Raw genomic sequence first — 17,463 nt, forward strand, 5'->3', positions numbered from 1 at the left:
AAGCTGTGTCAGTTATAGAAGAGAGTGGGAGGAGAACTGTGAAAAGAGAGCAAAAGTAGAAATATGTGGAATGAAAACAGATATATTCCAGCGAGCATACGCACCGGCCATCTTGGCTCTGAGTGCAGTTCAACAATCAGGTGTGCAGACAGGTTGGAAAAGGGATTGAATGTTTAGAAAACTCAGAGTGACAACACACTGAGGAAATGCTGTCTGAAGAAAACTGATTGGGCTTCTCAGTATTGAGTAGGTCCCCTGCAACTGTTCACGGTGCCCTGTGTGTAAAGGTTTCAATAAGGATGTCCGTTTAATTAGAAATTAAGGTTAAAGACTCCCAATGGCTGTTAAATGATATATGTCTGGAAGTTGTTCTCACTTCACTGTTGAAGCTACAGTTTATTGTTTGGTCAAGTTTCAGAAACACTAAACATCTGTTGATCTTTATAGTTTTCCTAATGGAATTTAAAAGCCCTTTTGACATTATTGCAATAACAGAAACATGGATTAACGAAGAGAAAGGCATGGACTTTGAATTAGAATAATATAACCTCGTCTGTATGAACAGAGAAAACAAAGTTGGGGGGGTCGCACTGTTCATAGCTGATAATATCAAATTCACAGTGTTGAAGGAAATAGCTGTAGCAGTTGACAACATATTAGAATGCATTACGGTTGAAATCCATCTAAAGAAAAATTGTAATATTATCATTTGTTGTATTTACAGAGCACCAAGTTCGAATTTGAACAACTTCATCACATATGCTGGAGATCTTTTCTCAAAAATTGGGCAGAAAAAAGGTTTTATCTGTGGTGATACAAACATTGACTTACTAAACCCAAATAAACACAAGCTCAATGAGGAGTTCTTAAACTCCCTGTACAGTTTAGGGTTTGAACCACTTATCACTCACCCGACCAGAATCACAAAACACATTGCTACAATAATTGTCAACATGCTCGACGTGCATGAGGATAATTTAATAAGTGGGCTGTTTGTGAATGACATAAGCTATCATCTACCAAATTTTGTGGTCTGTGACCAGACCTGTGAGGGGAAGAGATGCAGAATACAACTATTAACACACGAATTAAATCGGCGGTATATCTAAATAGATTTAAAAATGCTCTAAAAGAAGAAAAATGGGAAGAAGTGCTCAAGGCCACAGATGTGAACAGTGCGTACAACAAGTTCTTACACACATTTACAAGCATACAAGGAGAAACCAGGTGCAGCGGTTCCGTGAACATATTTAAGAAAAAAATTGTCAAAATGACCTTTGACGGGTATGAAGATGATAATAGCTAAGTGTGTATCATCTAAAAATTGTCAAGACCTGAAGGATGCTGAAATGTAAACATGTGGGTCTGTTTGGTCTGTAAGACAGCAGGAAAGACCAAATGTTCCAAAACAATGATAGTGAATGAAGTGATGATGTAAGACAAGTGAGGTAGCAGTGTATATCCCACTAACTGTAGAGGGACAAACAGTCTCAAAATGGATCCACGAAGTTGGGCTCTCAACGCAATCAAGGAACCTTAAAAGACACTCATGAACTATGCCTTATGTGGAACAAAGGATTGGATATTAAAGATCAAATATGGACACTAAAAGATAATCAGGAATTATGTCATACTTCTGTAAATGGAATAAAAATTTATAATGATCTGATGATATGTGAAAAAGAGGAGACTAAATATTGAGGAAATGGGGATGGGACTAGATAAGCTCTGCTTGTCCCGTCTTCCCTTTCGGACATGTACAATGTGATCATCTATTGACAATGTGTGATGTTGTATAAGTGTGCTGACATGACCGAAATAAAAATCAATTCAATTCAAAATCAATTCAATAGTTTGATAATCTGCAACTCTAGCCCTGACTGTAAATACACTTGAGGTTGATGTAGTTTCAGTGAAAATGAAGCTCATTATTATTATAAGATTGTTTTGGGTTGCTACTCTCAAAATGCTCCGTTTGTACATTAGAGGAACAGTTGGATGAAAATGCCTTTAGTAGAAATCCAAGGTTAAAATGAAGTTGGGTGAATTCAGTTAAAGAAGTCTAACATATTGACTGGGTTTGATTGGGGGCGGGGCAAAACAGAAAAGAGTCGTACATGCCAACAGAAGTAAATCAGGTATTAAATTACATCCATCAACTCGTTTTAACACCTGTATGCTTGAATAGACTAACAAAGACAAATCTGTCATTTCAGTAAGTATTTTTAATAAAATTTAAAGGTTTAAGGCAAAGGAAAAGGCAAAAGCAACCTGGCCAAGAGGCACATGATTTTTTTTCAATTACACAACAAAAAAACTCAAAGATATATGCTCATTAATTAAAAAGGGAGAATTAAGAATATACATTTTAAAAAATTAAATTTAAAGCGGAGATATGTGCTTCTACAATTGCTGCAACATGTGGACATACCAAATAAAGTTAGGGTAGATAAAAGCAGAATCACTCCCGTAATCTGATATTTTCTGTGCTCAGAGCAACCATCTGCATGTTTTATGATCATCCTTTTGAGTCCAAAAAGTGGTCAGAATTTTCAGATCAGAGGTGTTTTAACAATTTTGGTCACTGTTGTATATTTTAATCATTACTAGTTTTGCATTGTGTGGAAAACTTCCTCTAGTTTCTGCATCTTTCTTGTGGAATTTTGAGGATAGCCTTAATGGCTTGTTGAAGTGTTACCTTGCCCTTAGCCCTGGGAAAGCCTAGACAACGCACAACATATTGCTGAATCTAACTGAACACATTAAAGTGCAGTCATGTGGATATCTGCTAACTTCTTATTGGGAAATTATATCACACATTAACCAGGGGCTCTATATAGGTATGTGATTGCAAAGCTGTTCAACAGCCTGATAAATTAGTCACTCAGTTACATCTGCAGAACAAAGATGGACAGATGTTGATGATGTTTTTATGTTGGGTCTCCAGATAAGAGGTAAGACTGTAACCTCTTATTTATAACACGGTCTATGGTCACCTGAAGGTTGAAGCTTTTTTTTCCCACAACAGTGACTTTATTTGATATTCAGTGCTCTGAGGCACACATTGTTTGATGATGAGAAAGGTAACCTCTGCTTTCGTGTTTGCCTCTTTTAGAAGCAGCAAAAGCTGCTCATCAGTCAGTCATCAGCGGCCTGGTGGTGGATACTCCCCCTCACCCAGCACTGGGTAATATTGTTGGTCCAGCAGCAGTGCTGACCAATGTGCCGCCTCCGTATCAGCCAGTCAGCGTGCGAGCCCTGGACTCTCAGTCCAGCACAGAGGAGCCCCAGGATTACCTGTGGCTGGTCAACTGTGAGAGCAAAAAGCCTGAACCCAACAGGTGAGTTTATTTGCATCGTTGCATACTGTGTTTTAAGATTGTATGAGTGAAGCTCTGCATTTACTGTGCTTCTAAGCTTACTGAGCTTCTTCTGTATGGGTTTCAGGCCCAATTATGCCTCATGTACATTTACCCACTCTGCCACTCTTGTCCCTGTCTCTGCTGTGTGGTGTGTAGCTCAGTGCAGCTTCACTCTCCATTGGAGGGAGACCAGGAGTATTTGCTCCTGGAGGAGTGTGAGAGCAAGACTCTTCCTCTCCAGGCTAGTCTGTGAGTGTCCAGCCATCCAGCTGGAACTGCTTGCTTGTGTGGAGTTTTGCACATGTGTTTAAAAGAGACACAAACACTTGCACCGCTCACTAGGTTTACATGGTTTCTGTTGAGGATTTCTTGTGGTAGATTTGATGTGCTTGAATGTTTACCAGCTCTTCTTGTTGTTTAGAACTCATAGAGTTATGTCATGTTTAATACAGTTTGTTATTAAATGCATGCATAGAAATAGCTCATCATCAGCAGAAGACTTGAGTTCTTCAGTTGACCTGGTAAGATGTGTTGAGGGATGTCTGTCATAACTGAAGGTGACTAATGTTGGCTTGCAGACGGGGCTGAGAAGACTCACCATAACTGAATGGATTTCGCACTTATTGTAATTATAGGTGGATATTTAATCTCTCGTGTGTATTTCTGTGCATTTTTTTCTTAGAGCCCATGCCGAGTGTTCCAAGTCTACCTCTTCAGAGACAGACCTGAATGACAACCTCCCCTCTCACCGCACGCCCACCTCCTCCACCTCCTCTGCCAAACACACCTCACACAACGGCTTCTTCCAGCAGCATCCGGCCCCAGCTTCAGCCTCTTCTATATACGACTCGCCTCCATCACGCGGTGCCTCGCTCTCAACAGACAGTGGCCTTTACCACCTCCCCCGCAGCTACTCCCAGGACACTGTGCTGCTCCCAAAGTCGGCCTCCTCCCCTCCGGCCCATCAGGACAGCGGGGAGGGTTCTGAGCTCTATGTCTTTAACACGCCATCGCGGAAACCTTCAATGGAGACACAGATGCGTAATCTTTCCATCAGTTATGATATCCCACCTACACCTGGCGCAAACTGTACCTACCAGGTGCCCCGCACCCTGTCAGCTTCGGCAGGTGTTGGCACAGAGGGAGGGGGAGATGTAGTACCCCCTCCAAGACCACCTAAGCCTTTACTCAGTTCAACCTCAGGACCTCCACCTCCCCCTGCTGAGCGCTCACCTACAGACACTTATCATGTGCCCCGCTCAGCCTCAGAGACAGACGGAAACTACTGTGTTCCTACTAGCGCTGGGAATAAGGCTTTACGCAGCAACACTATTGGCACTGTGGACTGTTCGCGCCTACGCAAAGGTTTGTCTCCAGGAGAGTATTTTTTTATTTTAAATGCTTGGGACTGTAGGTTTTTGATACTAAATCAATGCGACTAGAAAAAGAGGTCTAGTTTACTATCTTAAATACTGGAACCATATTATAGTGTTTTTTAGACACACACTTACATAGCCATACCTTGTTTGTGCAGTGATATTTTTCTTCAACCAGGCTCCACAAGACTCTGAGCAGCTCTTATCCTGGCAGTCCTAACCTTTTCACTTTCTTTTGATGGATGATAAGAGACATCACGAGAGCTCTCTTAGCTGCAATCCTTGTTTCACCTTTGCTCCTGTGTGCTGTTCACAACCCATTCAAACTGTCAAAAGCTTATCAGACCTTAACACAGCCGTTTTCTGTAGATGTCTGCAGGGTGCTGATGAATGAGGAACGTGGAAAAGTTTGTGCAGCCGGTATAAAAGTACTCAGCTCCAACATCAGAAAGAAAGAAAGACATATGGTTTTATGTTTTTTATGTTGTGGACTATTACCTGCCTTCTGTTGTGACTGATATCTCGGGCATGTTTTCAGCAGTCTGTTTTGTTGGTTACATATTTTTTATGGTATTACTTTACCTTAGAGCTAACATTTTGTTTTCTAAATGTAACTAAGATAGAATCATACATGCCTGATACTTTCAGAAGACATTTTCGTTTAATAGCTTGGAGGTTACAAGGTGAAAAACCAGAGTCTAAAAAATTAAGCATTTAGATGTTGCTCTAGAAACCTGCGATCATATCACAGACCATTATTTGACAGACAAAAACTTAATTAGTACAACTCAACTTTCTTTTAGAGGAATAGGAACTTCTGGAGGAAATCTGGGCATAACGTAATCTGTTCTCTCCTAACTCTTCCCTCTTATGGTGAAAAATGTCATTACAGAGGTATAAATGCTAAGCTAAGTTTTCACAAAACCACAAGGGAGTCTCAAGGCATCATTCTCACCTTTGCTTAACACGGAAAGCCAACAAACCAAGATTCATTATAGATGTATCGAATACGAGCTAGGATTTATTTCTTGATGTTTCATGAAAGAGAAAAACACACCTAGGAACCACTGAATAGCTGCAAATGTTTCATTATTAGCTTGTAATATCTTGCTGTGAGAAAGCAAAGGGTTTCATCAGACCCATTTGAAAATGTGTTTTCATTTCTTCAGGGCAGTACAAAGAAACAACATTTCTCTTTGCAATTATCCCCCATCGTGGTCTGCCCCCACTGAATCTTCCTACTCAGCTGACTCTTTCTTCTTGCCTTTCAAGTGTTTATTAGCACTGATGTTCTTTTGGCTGTGAGTGAAATGCATTAGCAACTGCATCAGTCCCTAATGAGAATGCAAAAAAAAAAAAAGTCAGAGCCTTTTATAACTGCTGAACTAAGTCCTACTGTGAATCAAATAGTATTTACAAATTCATAAAACACAATCAAATTTTTAAAAAGGCCTCTATTAAGTTTCATTTAGTGCTGGTTATTAACCATTTCCCCGGAGCTCCTGTCTGAGTATGTCATTGATGTCTGTTTTTGGTAACCTTGTTCTTGTTTTGCAGATTTTGGATCCCAGGACTGCTATGACATTCCCAGATCGTTCCCTTCCGACAAAAGCTGCTCATTTGACTTCAATGAAAGTTTCAACAGCTACTTTGTAAGTGTTGTTTCAAGATCCCTAGTTTATAAGCTCACATTTCTGTGGAACACAGGTGTGCTTTCAAGCAATGACTGCCTGCTGGAGAGGAAGTTCTTTTTTAACCATAGCTGATGGGTTAGAGGCATAAACTTTTCAAATGCACACAGATTGGCTTAGGAAATGCATTTTCTATTTGCAATGAGGTCCAGACTCTCCTCAGCTAATCCTTCCATACCCAGTGTGCTTATAAAAAAAGACCCTCCTAGGGTGACAGGAAACTCTTCTGTATACGGAATGATATTTCTTTTTCAAAAAGCTTATTGAGCTGATACATCATAAGCCTTCTGTAAATGATGTTTGTAGGCTTTTGTTTGTTTTACTTTGTTCTTGAATCAGCCAAAGACAGGGCAAACTATCAAAAGAGGAAACCAACACTCAACCACTACTTGCAGAGTTTTTGCATGTGTGGAGCACACCACCGATCAAAAATTTAAGACCAGTTACATTTTTTTTCCAACTGTTCTTAAAGCTTTGACTGGGTGTGTATTTCATGCATACGAGATGCGATCTTACTGGCACAGCATTGTAAATAAAGACAATAACATTATTTGGGTTTTTTATTATTATTATTTGTTTTTCTTGTTTTTAAAAATACAAAAGCTTTTTTTGGATAGAAAAAAGATTTTCATTGAATAAAACTTTGTTGCAAGTTTGCCTCGATCAATCCCATCAGCTGTGTAGGTCGAAGTTATTATGATCTTGTGGTACAAGCTGATGCTACAACTTCTTGTGTTGCAGCAAATGCTGAAAAGTAGAATTCTTGAGCGGATCTGTTATCTGTGGTTTTATCTAGATTGCTCTGCTACCTCTGGTTTTTGATACTCTACTTGTATAAGAATGAATATCCTGCAAGAACTTAAAATGTGCAAACATGACTAGTGAGTGATTTTTTTACTAAGTGAGAGCAGACTTGAACTTTTGCTTTAACATTGAATAATTTCATTATTTTCCTGAGTTTGCATGAAGCCTCAAACAAACTATGTCTTTCCTTGGTTTGTGAATGTGAACTTTATTCCCTTCTCAGAAAAACAAAGGCATAATGCCAGTGGGAAGCCAGTCCACAGAAGAGGTCGACCAGAACTACGTACCTATGAGTGCAAACTCTCCGTCGCACCATCACTCAGGCAGTTTATCCGAGCTGATGCATGAACCGAACTATGTGCCCATGACCCCAGGCACCATGGAGTTCTCCTCCCTGGGAAAGCAGGTTCCTCCTCCTGCTCACATGGGCTTCCGCTCCAGTCCTAAAACCCCACCTCGCAGGCCGATGCTCAGTGACTGCCAGCCCCCGCCTGTGGATCGAAACCTTAAACCTGATCGCAAAGGTTAGTTGACTGTGCAAGTGTATGCATGTGGAGCTCTGCGGCTTTGTTGTATTCTCGCTACAGGTTGATGTGTTTGGACGTTCACAGTATGCTCACTATTAACTAATGCAACTACTGACCATGCTTTTTCTCACACTCACAGCTGCTTTACTCTCAGTGCTGGCTCATGGTCATAAAGCCGTCAGTTAAAAGTTTCACTAAGCAGTGTCTTTGTTCATCATAATTCAGTTGCTTTTGTTAATGTGGTTTGTTTCCTCTTATCTGTGTGGTTTTCAAAATACCTCCATCTTCCCTTTCATCTGCCCCTGACCAGCTTACTTCACCTCTTGATGAATTAGTTCAGCGCCTGCTACACCCTCTTACATCCAACACAGTAAGCTCCTTGTCAAAAGCACTTTTGTCCTGAGCTCAAGAGGCCCTGTAGACCGTTTTTGAGGGGGGCTGGTCTCTGTGCCATGGAGTGACCGAAGCCCAGAGTGGTCACCTCCATCCCCTTTGTTCCCCTCGCCTGAATGGAGCTCTTTGATGAAAGACCTAATAGCAAGGGGGAATTACAATCTGGGCATATTGAAAGGCTGAGCAGTGGGCAATGAGAGGAAAGAATTGAAGGACATCAGGGGGGACAGGGAGTCATCACGTAGGCAAACCAAAAGCCAGGGCTGTTTTTGTCACTGAACAAAATAGGGCAGGTTGTGGAGTTTGATTTTTCCCAGTGGGTGATCCTTTGGCTCGGAAGGTCACAGACAAAGATCAAGGATCATGCAGACATCTCCAAATTTGGATTTCGTGGACCACCATGGTTTTTATTCCTCTGAATTGTTTTATTCCAAACTAAACTTGATGTCCATGGAGACAAAATCACAGCGCCCTCTGACAGCCTGTACTTTATTATTGCTTTATTCATTTCTATATTCCAAATTTAGTCTTTTTTTGCCCCAGAAACTGATCCACAGTTGTTTAAGTAATGCATACACTATGTCTAAATCCACCACATATAGAGTTTGCAAGAGAATTTGCCTTAATTTGCTGTTCCCCTTTCAGAGTTTTTACCCCTTCATTCTTAGTTTCTCTGCAAATCCAGATCTTCATTAATTGACATTTTCCACTTTTCCACTTTTTCCATTCTGTTTTTGTCAAATTGACTTCCAGAGCTGTAGATAAAATCTTTTTTTTTTTAAATATTGCTGTTATATTAATTTTGACTTCAGTAGGGTTATCACCCTATGTATAACCAATAAGTTTTGACATACCTGCAGACACTAAAGCTTAAGAAACTAAGGGAAGTCAAAGGTGCAGTGTGTAGTGATATATAGCATGCAAATGGCCAGATTCTCATCCCTTATAGAGATATAAAAGGCTCATTCCAACTTTTAACAAAACTTTTTTTTCTATTCATATCAATAAACATTATTTCAAATTACTCCTTCTGTTTCAAACATGTGTGTTCTTAAAAATTTTGCTGGATATTACACACTGCTCCTTTGGCTACTTGTTGTCACTGACACACTTTTTTCTTTGAATTGTGTTTTAAGTGAAGAGTGTAAATGGATGATTTTAATAACCACATTGTTACCTGCTCCTGCAGCTTTTTCTTTGATTCAGTTTTTTTCAGTATTGACCATGAGCCATGTAAAAAATCCTCTGGACTGTGGACTGATGTGTTGCACTAACAGTGATGCTCATCCTGTTTGTTTTGGTTTTCTCAGCCGTTAGTTGTAAAAGCTTCAACTTGCAAACAGCTTTTGCTCTGTTAATACACTAATACGAGAATCCAGTCAAGGTTATTATCTTACACTGTAGCTGAGACAAAGATATGATTTTCTTTTCTTTTGGTGAGGAAAACGTCACATTGGTGTTTTATTTATTGTAAACAAATCTACAATTTGTACAATCTCAGTAAGCTCCTTTCCTTTGCGGACTTTTATGTGCTGTATTCAACATGACATGATTCCTCAGTGTGCTCTAAAGCGCTTATACACAGCTCATCGTGCATGCACAGCTGTGATGTCAGTCTTTGTGTGGGAAGCCTTGGTGCATGGAGGAAGGTGCATGGAGGGCAGAATGGGTCTGCTGTTGTCATGACAATCATCATCTTGATAACTGTGCTGCACAAAAAAGGTGATCGGGGTGTACGTGAGGTGGTAGTTTTCTTGTTCAGCAAAGTCTTGTCTTTTGCTTTGCATGGCAGGTCAGCTGTTACTTCAGGGCTTAACTGTTGTGATCACCCAAAATCTTTATAATGAGCAAAGTCTTTTTTCACCAATCAGGTCAGAGTCCTAAAATAATAAGAGCAAAGGGTGTTGGTTTAGAGCGAACCGACTCTCAAACCGTAGGTGAATTCCCGAGGGGACGACGCAAGGGTAGGTACTCCACATCGAACCGCCACTGTGTGTCTGAAAACTCTTCTACCCTCTGACTTGTCCAAACTTTACTTCATCCTGACTCTTTGCATGCTGTTTGTAGTGTTGTGCTGAGGTCCTCTTGGTTCTCAGGTCTTTGGGTGTCTTGAGATCTTTAACAGTGTTCCAACAAGTTTCTGTTAAACTCAAGCTTAAATTTCACAGAGCTCCTAAAATAGGCTCAGATGGAACATGCTTGTCTGAAAATTAATCGGGCCTTATTTTAATCCCAACAGGAAGGATGGATAAGTGTGCACATCATGCATGGTGGATTTCACTCGATACGGTGTTCATTAGAATCTCACTATGATGCGACTTTGAATCAGCAGCCAACCAGAAAACTTACTAACATTGTGTTACCAAACATTCTTAAATCTTCTTCTTTTGTGGTTTCATTTGCAGTTTCACATACTTTGTTGTCAAATACACAGACACGCAGTCACATCAGAGCACTCTTTGGCTCTGGGAGGTGGTAGACACCTCTCTAGGAGGAAATTGAACATTGATATAATCTAATGAAAGAGTGACTCACATAAATAACCATATCCACTATCCTGCTTGTGTACAACACACTATCAAAGGCTTCCTTATACATGAGTTTTTAATGTTTCGTGATGAAATCCAAATGTATTAAGCCGAAATTGGTAACATCAACTGTAGGAATTCAAAATTAGACCACAATAACAGATCAACTTCTATGTTGCATAATTTTTGCATCTTGCCATATTGTAGGTTTTTTTATTCTTGTTTTTGGCTTTTTTTTTAAGGAAGCAAATTTTCAGATATTTTTTGTTATTTGTTTGACAGGAACAAGTGCTACACAAAATGTGCAAAATAGATGCCATGCACACAGGTGTCCTGCCATGGCTAATCTGCTTCTAAAATGAATGATTGCAAGATACCAGACCATTAAGTGAAAAACATAATTGATATATGCAAAATATGATGCATATATTTAGAATTTTATTTCAAACAGCAGAATGATTTAGAACACTTGTTATTAACGTCTACTTCAGAAACACCATCATTTTCCCAGTCTTGATCTTCATTAGAATAATTTCAACAGTTTAAAACATAAAAATAAACACACAGGTTGATGTACTTTACATTTTATCCCCCTTTTTGTTTCCTTCCAAAAAAATCATGAAGTGTTTCTGCAGTGTCTGACTTACATGTATATTTTCTTTAGCAAAACCCGCCCCACTGGAGATCAAACCACTGCCTGAATGGGAGGAGCCCTGTACGCCTGTCCGCTCACCTGTCACACGGTCATTTGCTCGCGAGTAAGTATTCAAAACTTTGATTGCATTGTACATTAAGCTAGCAACTAATATAAGGGCTTGTTCACACTAGTTTGAAGTCAGTAAGGGATTTTGTCTGATGGCATGCATAGTGACACACTTCATTTCAGGAGTGATTTTCTGGAACTGTTTAGAGTATAAGAAGTGAAACGTTATTGTGAGATTGCCGAACTTGATCTGCACGGGGCAAGTGTAAAAGTGCCTTTTACTACTGTGGAAACAGTTGTCAGTCTTTAAACTTTTCATAGGTAAAACGTAACTTGGTGTGAACATTCCCTTTTGTAGTAGATACATTTAACTTGAATACAGAGAGCACTAACACTTCATGCATTACTGTTGTCACTCTGTGTCCAGAATAGCAGTTCTCTTACAAACTGTCAGGGATATGTCTCAGACCTGTACCACAGTGTATGCTTGTTGGCTTATCTGGGTTGAGGTCTATTTCAGTGGAGCAGACACTCTCCCAGCTGCAGTGGTGTGAAGCTGTGTGTGTGATGTTTGTGTTGTCATTTCATGGACTCTATTTGCCTGGAAGTTGGTGTGTAAACACTGTGAATGCTGCTCAGTTTTCCTAGGTTTCCAATGCCATCAAGACCCCTGTCAGAGCATAGTACGGCCTCCAGCACTGACTCCGAGGACTCTGATGAGAATTATGTAGCCATGGTCTCTAATATGTCCACAGATGAACCAGTATGTAACACACAACTACCCTCTGATATAAAAAGTGTAAAAGATTTTTCTTAAATTTCAGGTTTTTATTTATTGTGATGTTATTTTGTTTTGTTTTGTTTTTTTTACCTTTTCAGCATTCTTATACAATAACTTAAACACAACAGTTTCCCTCCATATTCCTTAAACACACATACATATAGTAAGTTAATAAAAGGCAGTAAAAGTTGAAACCCCTACGTCCTAAATGTTTAAATGTACGTGTTGTGCTGAAAGCTGCAGAAACACTGTCATGTGTTGGCACTGGCAAAAAAAACACTGTTTGCCGCAGATGGACTTCTCATCCCTTCAGCTCTTTTATAATTTGTCAGTTTCTCTTGTCCTGCTGCTCTGCTTCCTTTTTTCTATCTTTTTGTACTACGTCTTTACAGGTTTGTTTTTTTCTGGTGTTGGAATAAATCATGCTTTGTCAGATCAGTACCCTCACTCTAGTTCAAAAAAATCCCTTTGAGTTACCTGGGATTCGGCTGAAAAGTTAGGATAAGGACTAGTGGTGTGTTCCATTTGTACTTGGAAATTGGAATTTACCTATTTCTGAGTGGGGACACCCAACTGGAGCCCCCCCTCAGGTTTCTGTTAGATTCTTTTTATTTTGGAATTTGTGACTCGTGTTTGTCGCATTAAATCAGCCATATACATAGTATTATTCAGTGTTTATAAACAGAAATATTGCTATTATGGCAAGTGCTTAACATTCCCACCCCCAACTTCCTAGTTCCGAGTACAAATGAAACACAGCATAGACACAAGTGTCTCTTGTGTAAATTATCAACTGCAAATTATGGGACTCAACAACAGGGATTCTTCTCCTACGGTTTGGGTATTAGATGTACATCTCCCCTATTTCTTTCTGTATCAATTTAACCTTTCCTAACCTTTTCTTTGGATTGTCTGCTGACATCTTATTTTATCACTCATGTTTATCCCTTTCTCCCTAGCTGCTCGTTTCTCTGGCTTCCCCCAGGCTTCATTTTCTTTATCCTACATTTGTTCTTGACCACCTGCTGTTTTCTTTCTTTCCTTTTTTTCCTTTGTTTCCTGCTTTCTTCTTGACCTGTGTAGAGAGGAGTCCTTCTACTGCACAGTCCCCATCACCCCTGTTAAGAGGGAGGTGGAGGAACTTGACACGATAGAGGAGGTGAGCAGGGTTGCTCGGTTAGACGTGCATGGCCTGCCCTGTCAGACCACCAGGGGCTGCCAGTTTTAGGTGTTATTATTTATTAGAATCTTGACAAAGACACAGCACTGGGGCTTGGATGCGCAGTTTGCAGTGACTTGAAGTAGTTTGAAACCATCACTTTTCTTTCAATTAGTGTGTCTCAGTTTTGTCACCATCCTAGTTCAAGTAACTCCACCCACTTATAGTTAGAAAATAGCACTAACCATAGGATGAAAAAGTACATCAGTGTTGTCTCAATACCACGGTTTCCTTTTAAATCAATTTTTAATGCTCTATAACCTGTTAATTCAAGAAAAATTAAAATGGAAATATGTCAAAAACAGGAAAAAATTGAGTATATGTGAGTGAACTACAGTTTAATTCAACTCCAGATTATAGGAAGTATCATAATTGATTCTAAAATAAATTTATTTGTAGAAATTTTGCCAAAAAATTGTAAGTATTCAAGTTAAAATATGTAAAAGTCACTGTTTCTCAAATATATTTTTGCCGTTTAATTGTTTTTAGGCAGCAGAAGCATTTTAATCTTCTATTGGCTGTAACCGAGATATAGAGAAGTGACACTCCAAAAACACACTTTGCCGGTGTGTAGGCTCCAAAATTGGTGTTGAATGCAGTCTTAGCTCACAGAACATGTGTGTAATAGTACCAACCTTCTGGTTAATTTAATATTACACAATTATGTTTTAAATAAAGCAAATTTTGGCTATTGTGACAACACTACATACTGTTATGAGCAATGTTTTAGTTTTGATTGAAAGTGCATCAGCGATCGTATTCTTTAATAAAAGCACCTTTTGCTGGCTCCTCTAGAACATGAAGCTTGCTGCACCCATGACAGCTGATGGTGGAAGCAGCCCGATGATAAAACCGAAGGGTGACAAACAGGTGGAGTACCTGGATTTGGATCTCGACTCTGGCAAGTCTACCCCACCTCGGAAGGTAACAGCTTATCAATCTTGCATCGTGAATGCCTCATGTTTTCAGGTTATTGGTCAAAAGGTTTGTAAAGCCTCCCGCCTTCTGTTTTCTTCCTTCAGATGAAAAGCAATGGAACTGGCATGGCTGCATCAGATGAGCGTGTTGACTATGTGGTTGTTGATCAGCAACGAACACAAGCCCTTAAGAGCACCCGGGAGGCCTGGAACGATGGGCGGCAATCCACAGAGACAGACACCCCTTCCAAAGGACCCAAATGACCCTGTCACCCCAAACCCCAGCCCAGCCACCAACCTCTGAAATCACTTGGTCTTTCACACTAGTGTAGGCTCTGGTTTGTGCTTTGGGATGGCCGAACTGCCACGTTCCACCTCAACAAGATCCTTAGTGTTTAGGGGCCAGTGGTGCTTCAAAGCCACTCAACTGTGTTTAGTTTACACTGCTGTCAGGCCTAGGACAGCATGTTGTGTACAGTTGGAGGAAGGGGTGTGAGCCAGGAATAAGCTGATTGTAGTATGAATGCAGGTGGAATGACTGGACATGTCAACAGGGTTTGAGTTAAATGGGCTCAAACTATGAACATTCACTGCCTCCTGTTTGGGATTACAGTTTTTTAGTCCAGTTGTTCACCTTTCAAAGGCTGGTGGGCTGATACAAACTTAACATTTCCCTAAATTATAATGCTGTGTAATGTTGTTTTGGAGTGTAAGTGAAATCACTTGATAACATGATCAGAATACTTTATCAATGCAACACTCGAGCAGTTGGCAAAGCTGATGAGTTGCAGAGATTTTTCAGGTTTCCCCTGTTTGATCAGGGGTAAGTTTCCATGGGCACTGTTCACAGATCAGTTTTACCATTTACCATCTTAAATGCTGAAACTGACCTCAATCTGTGTCTAAGACAAACTTTAAACCTGAATCCTTAAATGTCCCAGTACAACACATTTTTTTAACTTTTTCCTTGTGATGCAAAGACAGTTGAACTTGTCAGTTTCACAGATAACCAAATGCTTAATTTAAGCTATGGATTCACTCAAGGTTTAATCCACTGAACATGATTTAGTTTCCATTTACGTAGTATGTGGAGATGTTTCAATCTGTTATAATGGAAGTGCAAAGACTGTACAAAAGTGTTATGTATATAAACAGGAAAAGTGTCCTTTATTTGTATGGAATATCCAGTGTGTTAGACTCGAAGGTATGAGGATTCTGCAGGGTAGAATCCTGTGCCTGTCTGTGGTGGTATCAGGACTTGATTAATGAATGAATTACTGTGAGTTTTTAAAAGAACGTGACAGGTTTTCTATAAGTTATGCAAAGGTATCAAACTTAGGCTAGAGAGAATAAAATCAGGTACTCTTAATAAATGCAACTAAAACAACTATCCGTTTCTTTTTTTTTTCTTAAGTTATTTCATTTGGTGGATGTCCTATCCACTCATAGCTCAGTATTCTTTATTCACATGGAGGAACATTTGTTTAACTCAGAGGCGTATTTTGACGAGAGCCGGTCAGTTAGTTTCACAAGTTCATTGGTAGTCTTCATTTCTCTCTCCTCTCGGGTTTAATTTATTTCAAATTGAACTGGCAAACAGTTAGAAATTGACTGCCTCACTCAGTCAACTTGATACATTTTTTATTTACAGAGAAAATGGCCTCATGTCTGCATAGATCTCTGCTTCAACAACCTGCAAACTGTCACTGAGAAGTCCCAAGCATGTGCTACCACAAACTAAAATAATTGCTGTACATATATTGTCATCAATTAGATTAACATGTATCATTTGAAAAAATGTGCCTAATAAGTCATCTTCATTCTACTTCACTCTCTCTTTATTGCAGTCTCTTTGTGATATGGTCTGCAGAGCTGATGATGCTTATCTTTTTTTTTATGAATCTCAACAGAGAATGTAAATTTTAAAAGTGGACTAAATAAAATCCAGCCTCTTATGCATGTGTTGTCTTTCGTCACATTGATTTCCAGCTTGGATGAATGAAAGGGAAAAATAGAGCATGAAGAAAGTTAGGTCTGAAATTGATGGGACTTCTGTGTATAATATTTCTTATGTTTTAGGTTTCTAATAGAAAGCTAATAATATTTTTATAATTGGCAACAGGCTTGCACCATTTCTCAAGTTCCAACGAGACAATTCGATGATATAGATTAAACAATGAACAGTAAAAAATACAGATCCACAATAGTTTATCTCAGGTTAGAAGTATCCTAACAGTTCTGCTACACACAGTTTTGTTGATTTACTGAGATAATTCTTCGACCCGTAAATCTGAGTAGATCTGTGCTCTTTCTCTGCCCTATATTTCTCTTTGATTTGAGCCCTATCCTCCTGGAAGTACTTAATAGGAAATTCATAAATTGAAGAATGATTAACTTAATTTTGGTCATCAGCAGCAGAAATCATGACAATCACAATCATTACGAGAGAAAAATGAAATAAGCCAAATAGATTCCAAAACCTTGGTTTTCCTAAGTTAGACAAACAAAATGAAGTTTTGAAAAAATCTTTGAAATGTGGGAGCATAGAGCCGGAGGAATATAGGTATACTCCTAATGTGAGTGGTTGTTGTTGCCCTAACACCTTATTTCACTCCTGAATTTCTTATTTATTAAATGTATTGATATTTATATATAAATATTATTTTAAGCCCAAAGTGTTACTTTCTAGTATAACTTTGACTATTGTCATTTTGATTCTGACCCTGGTTACAATGAATGTTTATTTATAAAAATTCAGTAAGAAATTTATTATTTATTTATTTATTTTTATTTATTTATTGTTTTAAAGGAGCTCAAAGCCCTGGTTTATTTTTCAGTTGAATGTACTGTACATTCTAACTGTGAGCTAAGGTTTTGCTCTACTAGTTTTAAAGAATAACTAAATTCTGCATAATTTTCACCCTTGGATGTTTCAAGCTTCTGCTTATGTGCTCACTGAGGCTCTGCATTCTCGCTGCTGTTGAAAATACAACCTAAAACCAAAACCTCTGCATTAGCATGAGTCAGCTTGCTCAGGAAACAGGAGTGTTTGGATTATTCAACGCTGACGTCTCAATCCACTGCTCCACTAGATGGAGCTGTTGTTTGAGTAACTATCAAGGGAAACTCCTTTGCCAATGTGTTTTCTCCTCTTTTCCCACA

At 39.2% G+C, this 17,463-nt stretch overlaps 1 protein-coding gene across 4 annotated transcripts in view; it reads left to right on the top strand.

Annotated features, from left to right (window-relative positions):
- Positions 1 to 16,253, top strand: part of gab1 (GRB2-associated binding protein 1) — a 58,068-nt gene extending 41,815 nt beyond the window's left edge. For 2 of the 4 annotated variants that reach the window (XM_074686717.1, XM_074686736.1), the window contains 9 exons: positions 3,116 to 3,341; positions 4,045 to 4,727; positions 6,296 to 6,390; positions 7,457 to 7,757; positions 10,025 to 10,117; positions 11,346 to 11,439; positions 12,024 to 12,147; positions 14,180 to 14,308; positions 14,407 to 16,253. In XM_074686717.1, coding sequence (XP_074542818.1) covers positions 3,116 to 3,341; positions 4,045 to 4,727; positions 6,296 to 6,390; positions 7,457 to 7,757; positions 10,025 to 10,117; positions 11,346 to 11,439; positions 12,024 to 12,147; positions 14,180 to 14,308; positions 14,407 to 14,565 — 1,904 coding nt within the window. In that variant the 3' untranslated portion in view covers positions 14,566 to 16,253. The remainder of the gene's footprint in view (positions 1 to 3,115; positions 3,342 to 4,044; positions 4,728 to 6,295; positions 6,391 to 7,456; positions 7,758 to 10,024; positions 10,118 to 11,345; positions 11,440 to 12,023; positions 12,148 to 14,179; positions 14,309 to 14,406) is intronic. The other 2 variants (XR_012599539.1, XM_074686728.1) reach the window with 2 other exon arrangements.
- Positions 16,254 to 17,463: the final 1,210 nt, after the last annotated feature.

The sequence above is a fragment of the Halichoeres trimaculatus genome, unplaced genomic scaffold (assembly GCF_033239565.1).
Source record: "Halichoeres trimaculatus isolate MK-OKI-2021-1 unplaced genomic scaffold, fHalTri1.1 fHalTri1_scaffold_2, whole genome shotgun sequence".
NCBI classification, from domain to species: Eukaryota; Metazoa; Chordata; class Actinopteri; order Labriformes; family Labridae; genus Halichoeres; species Halichoeres trimaculatus.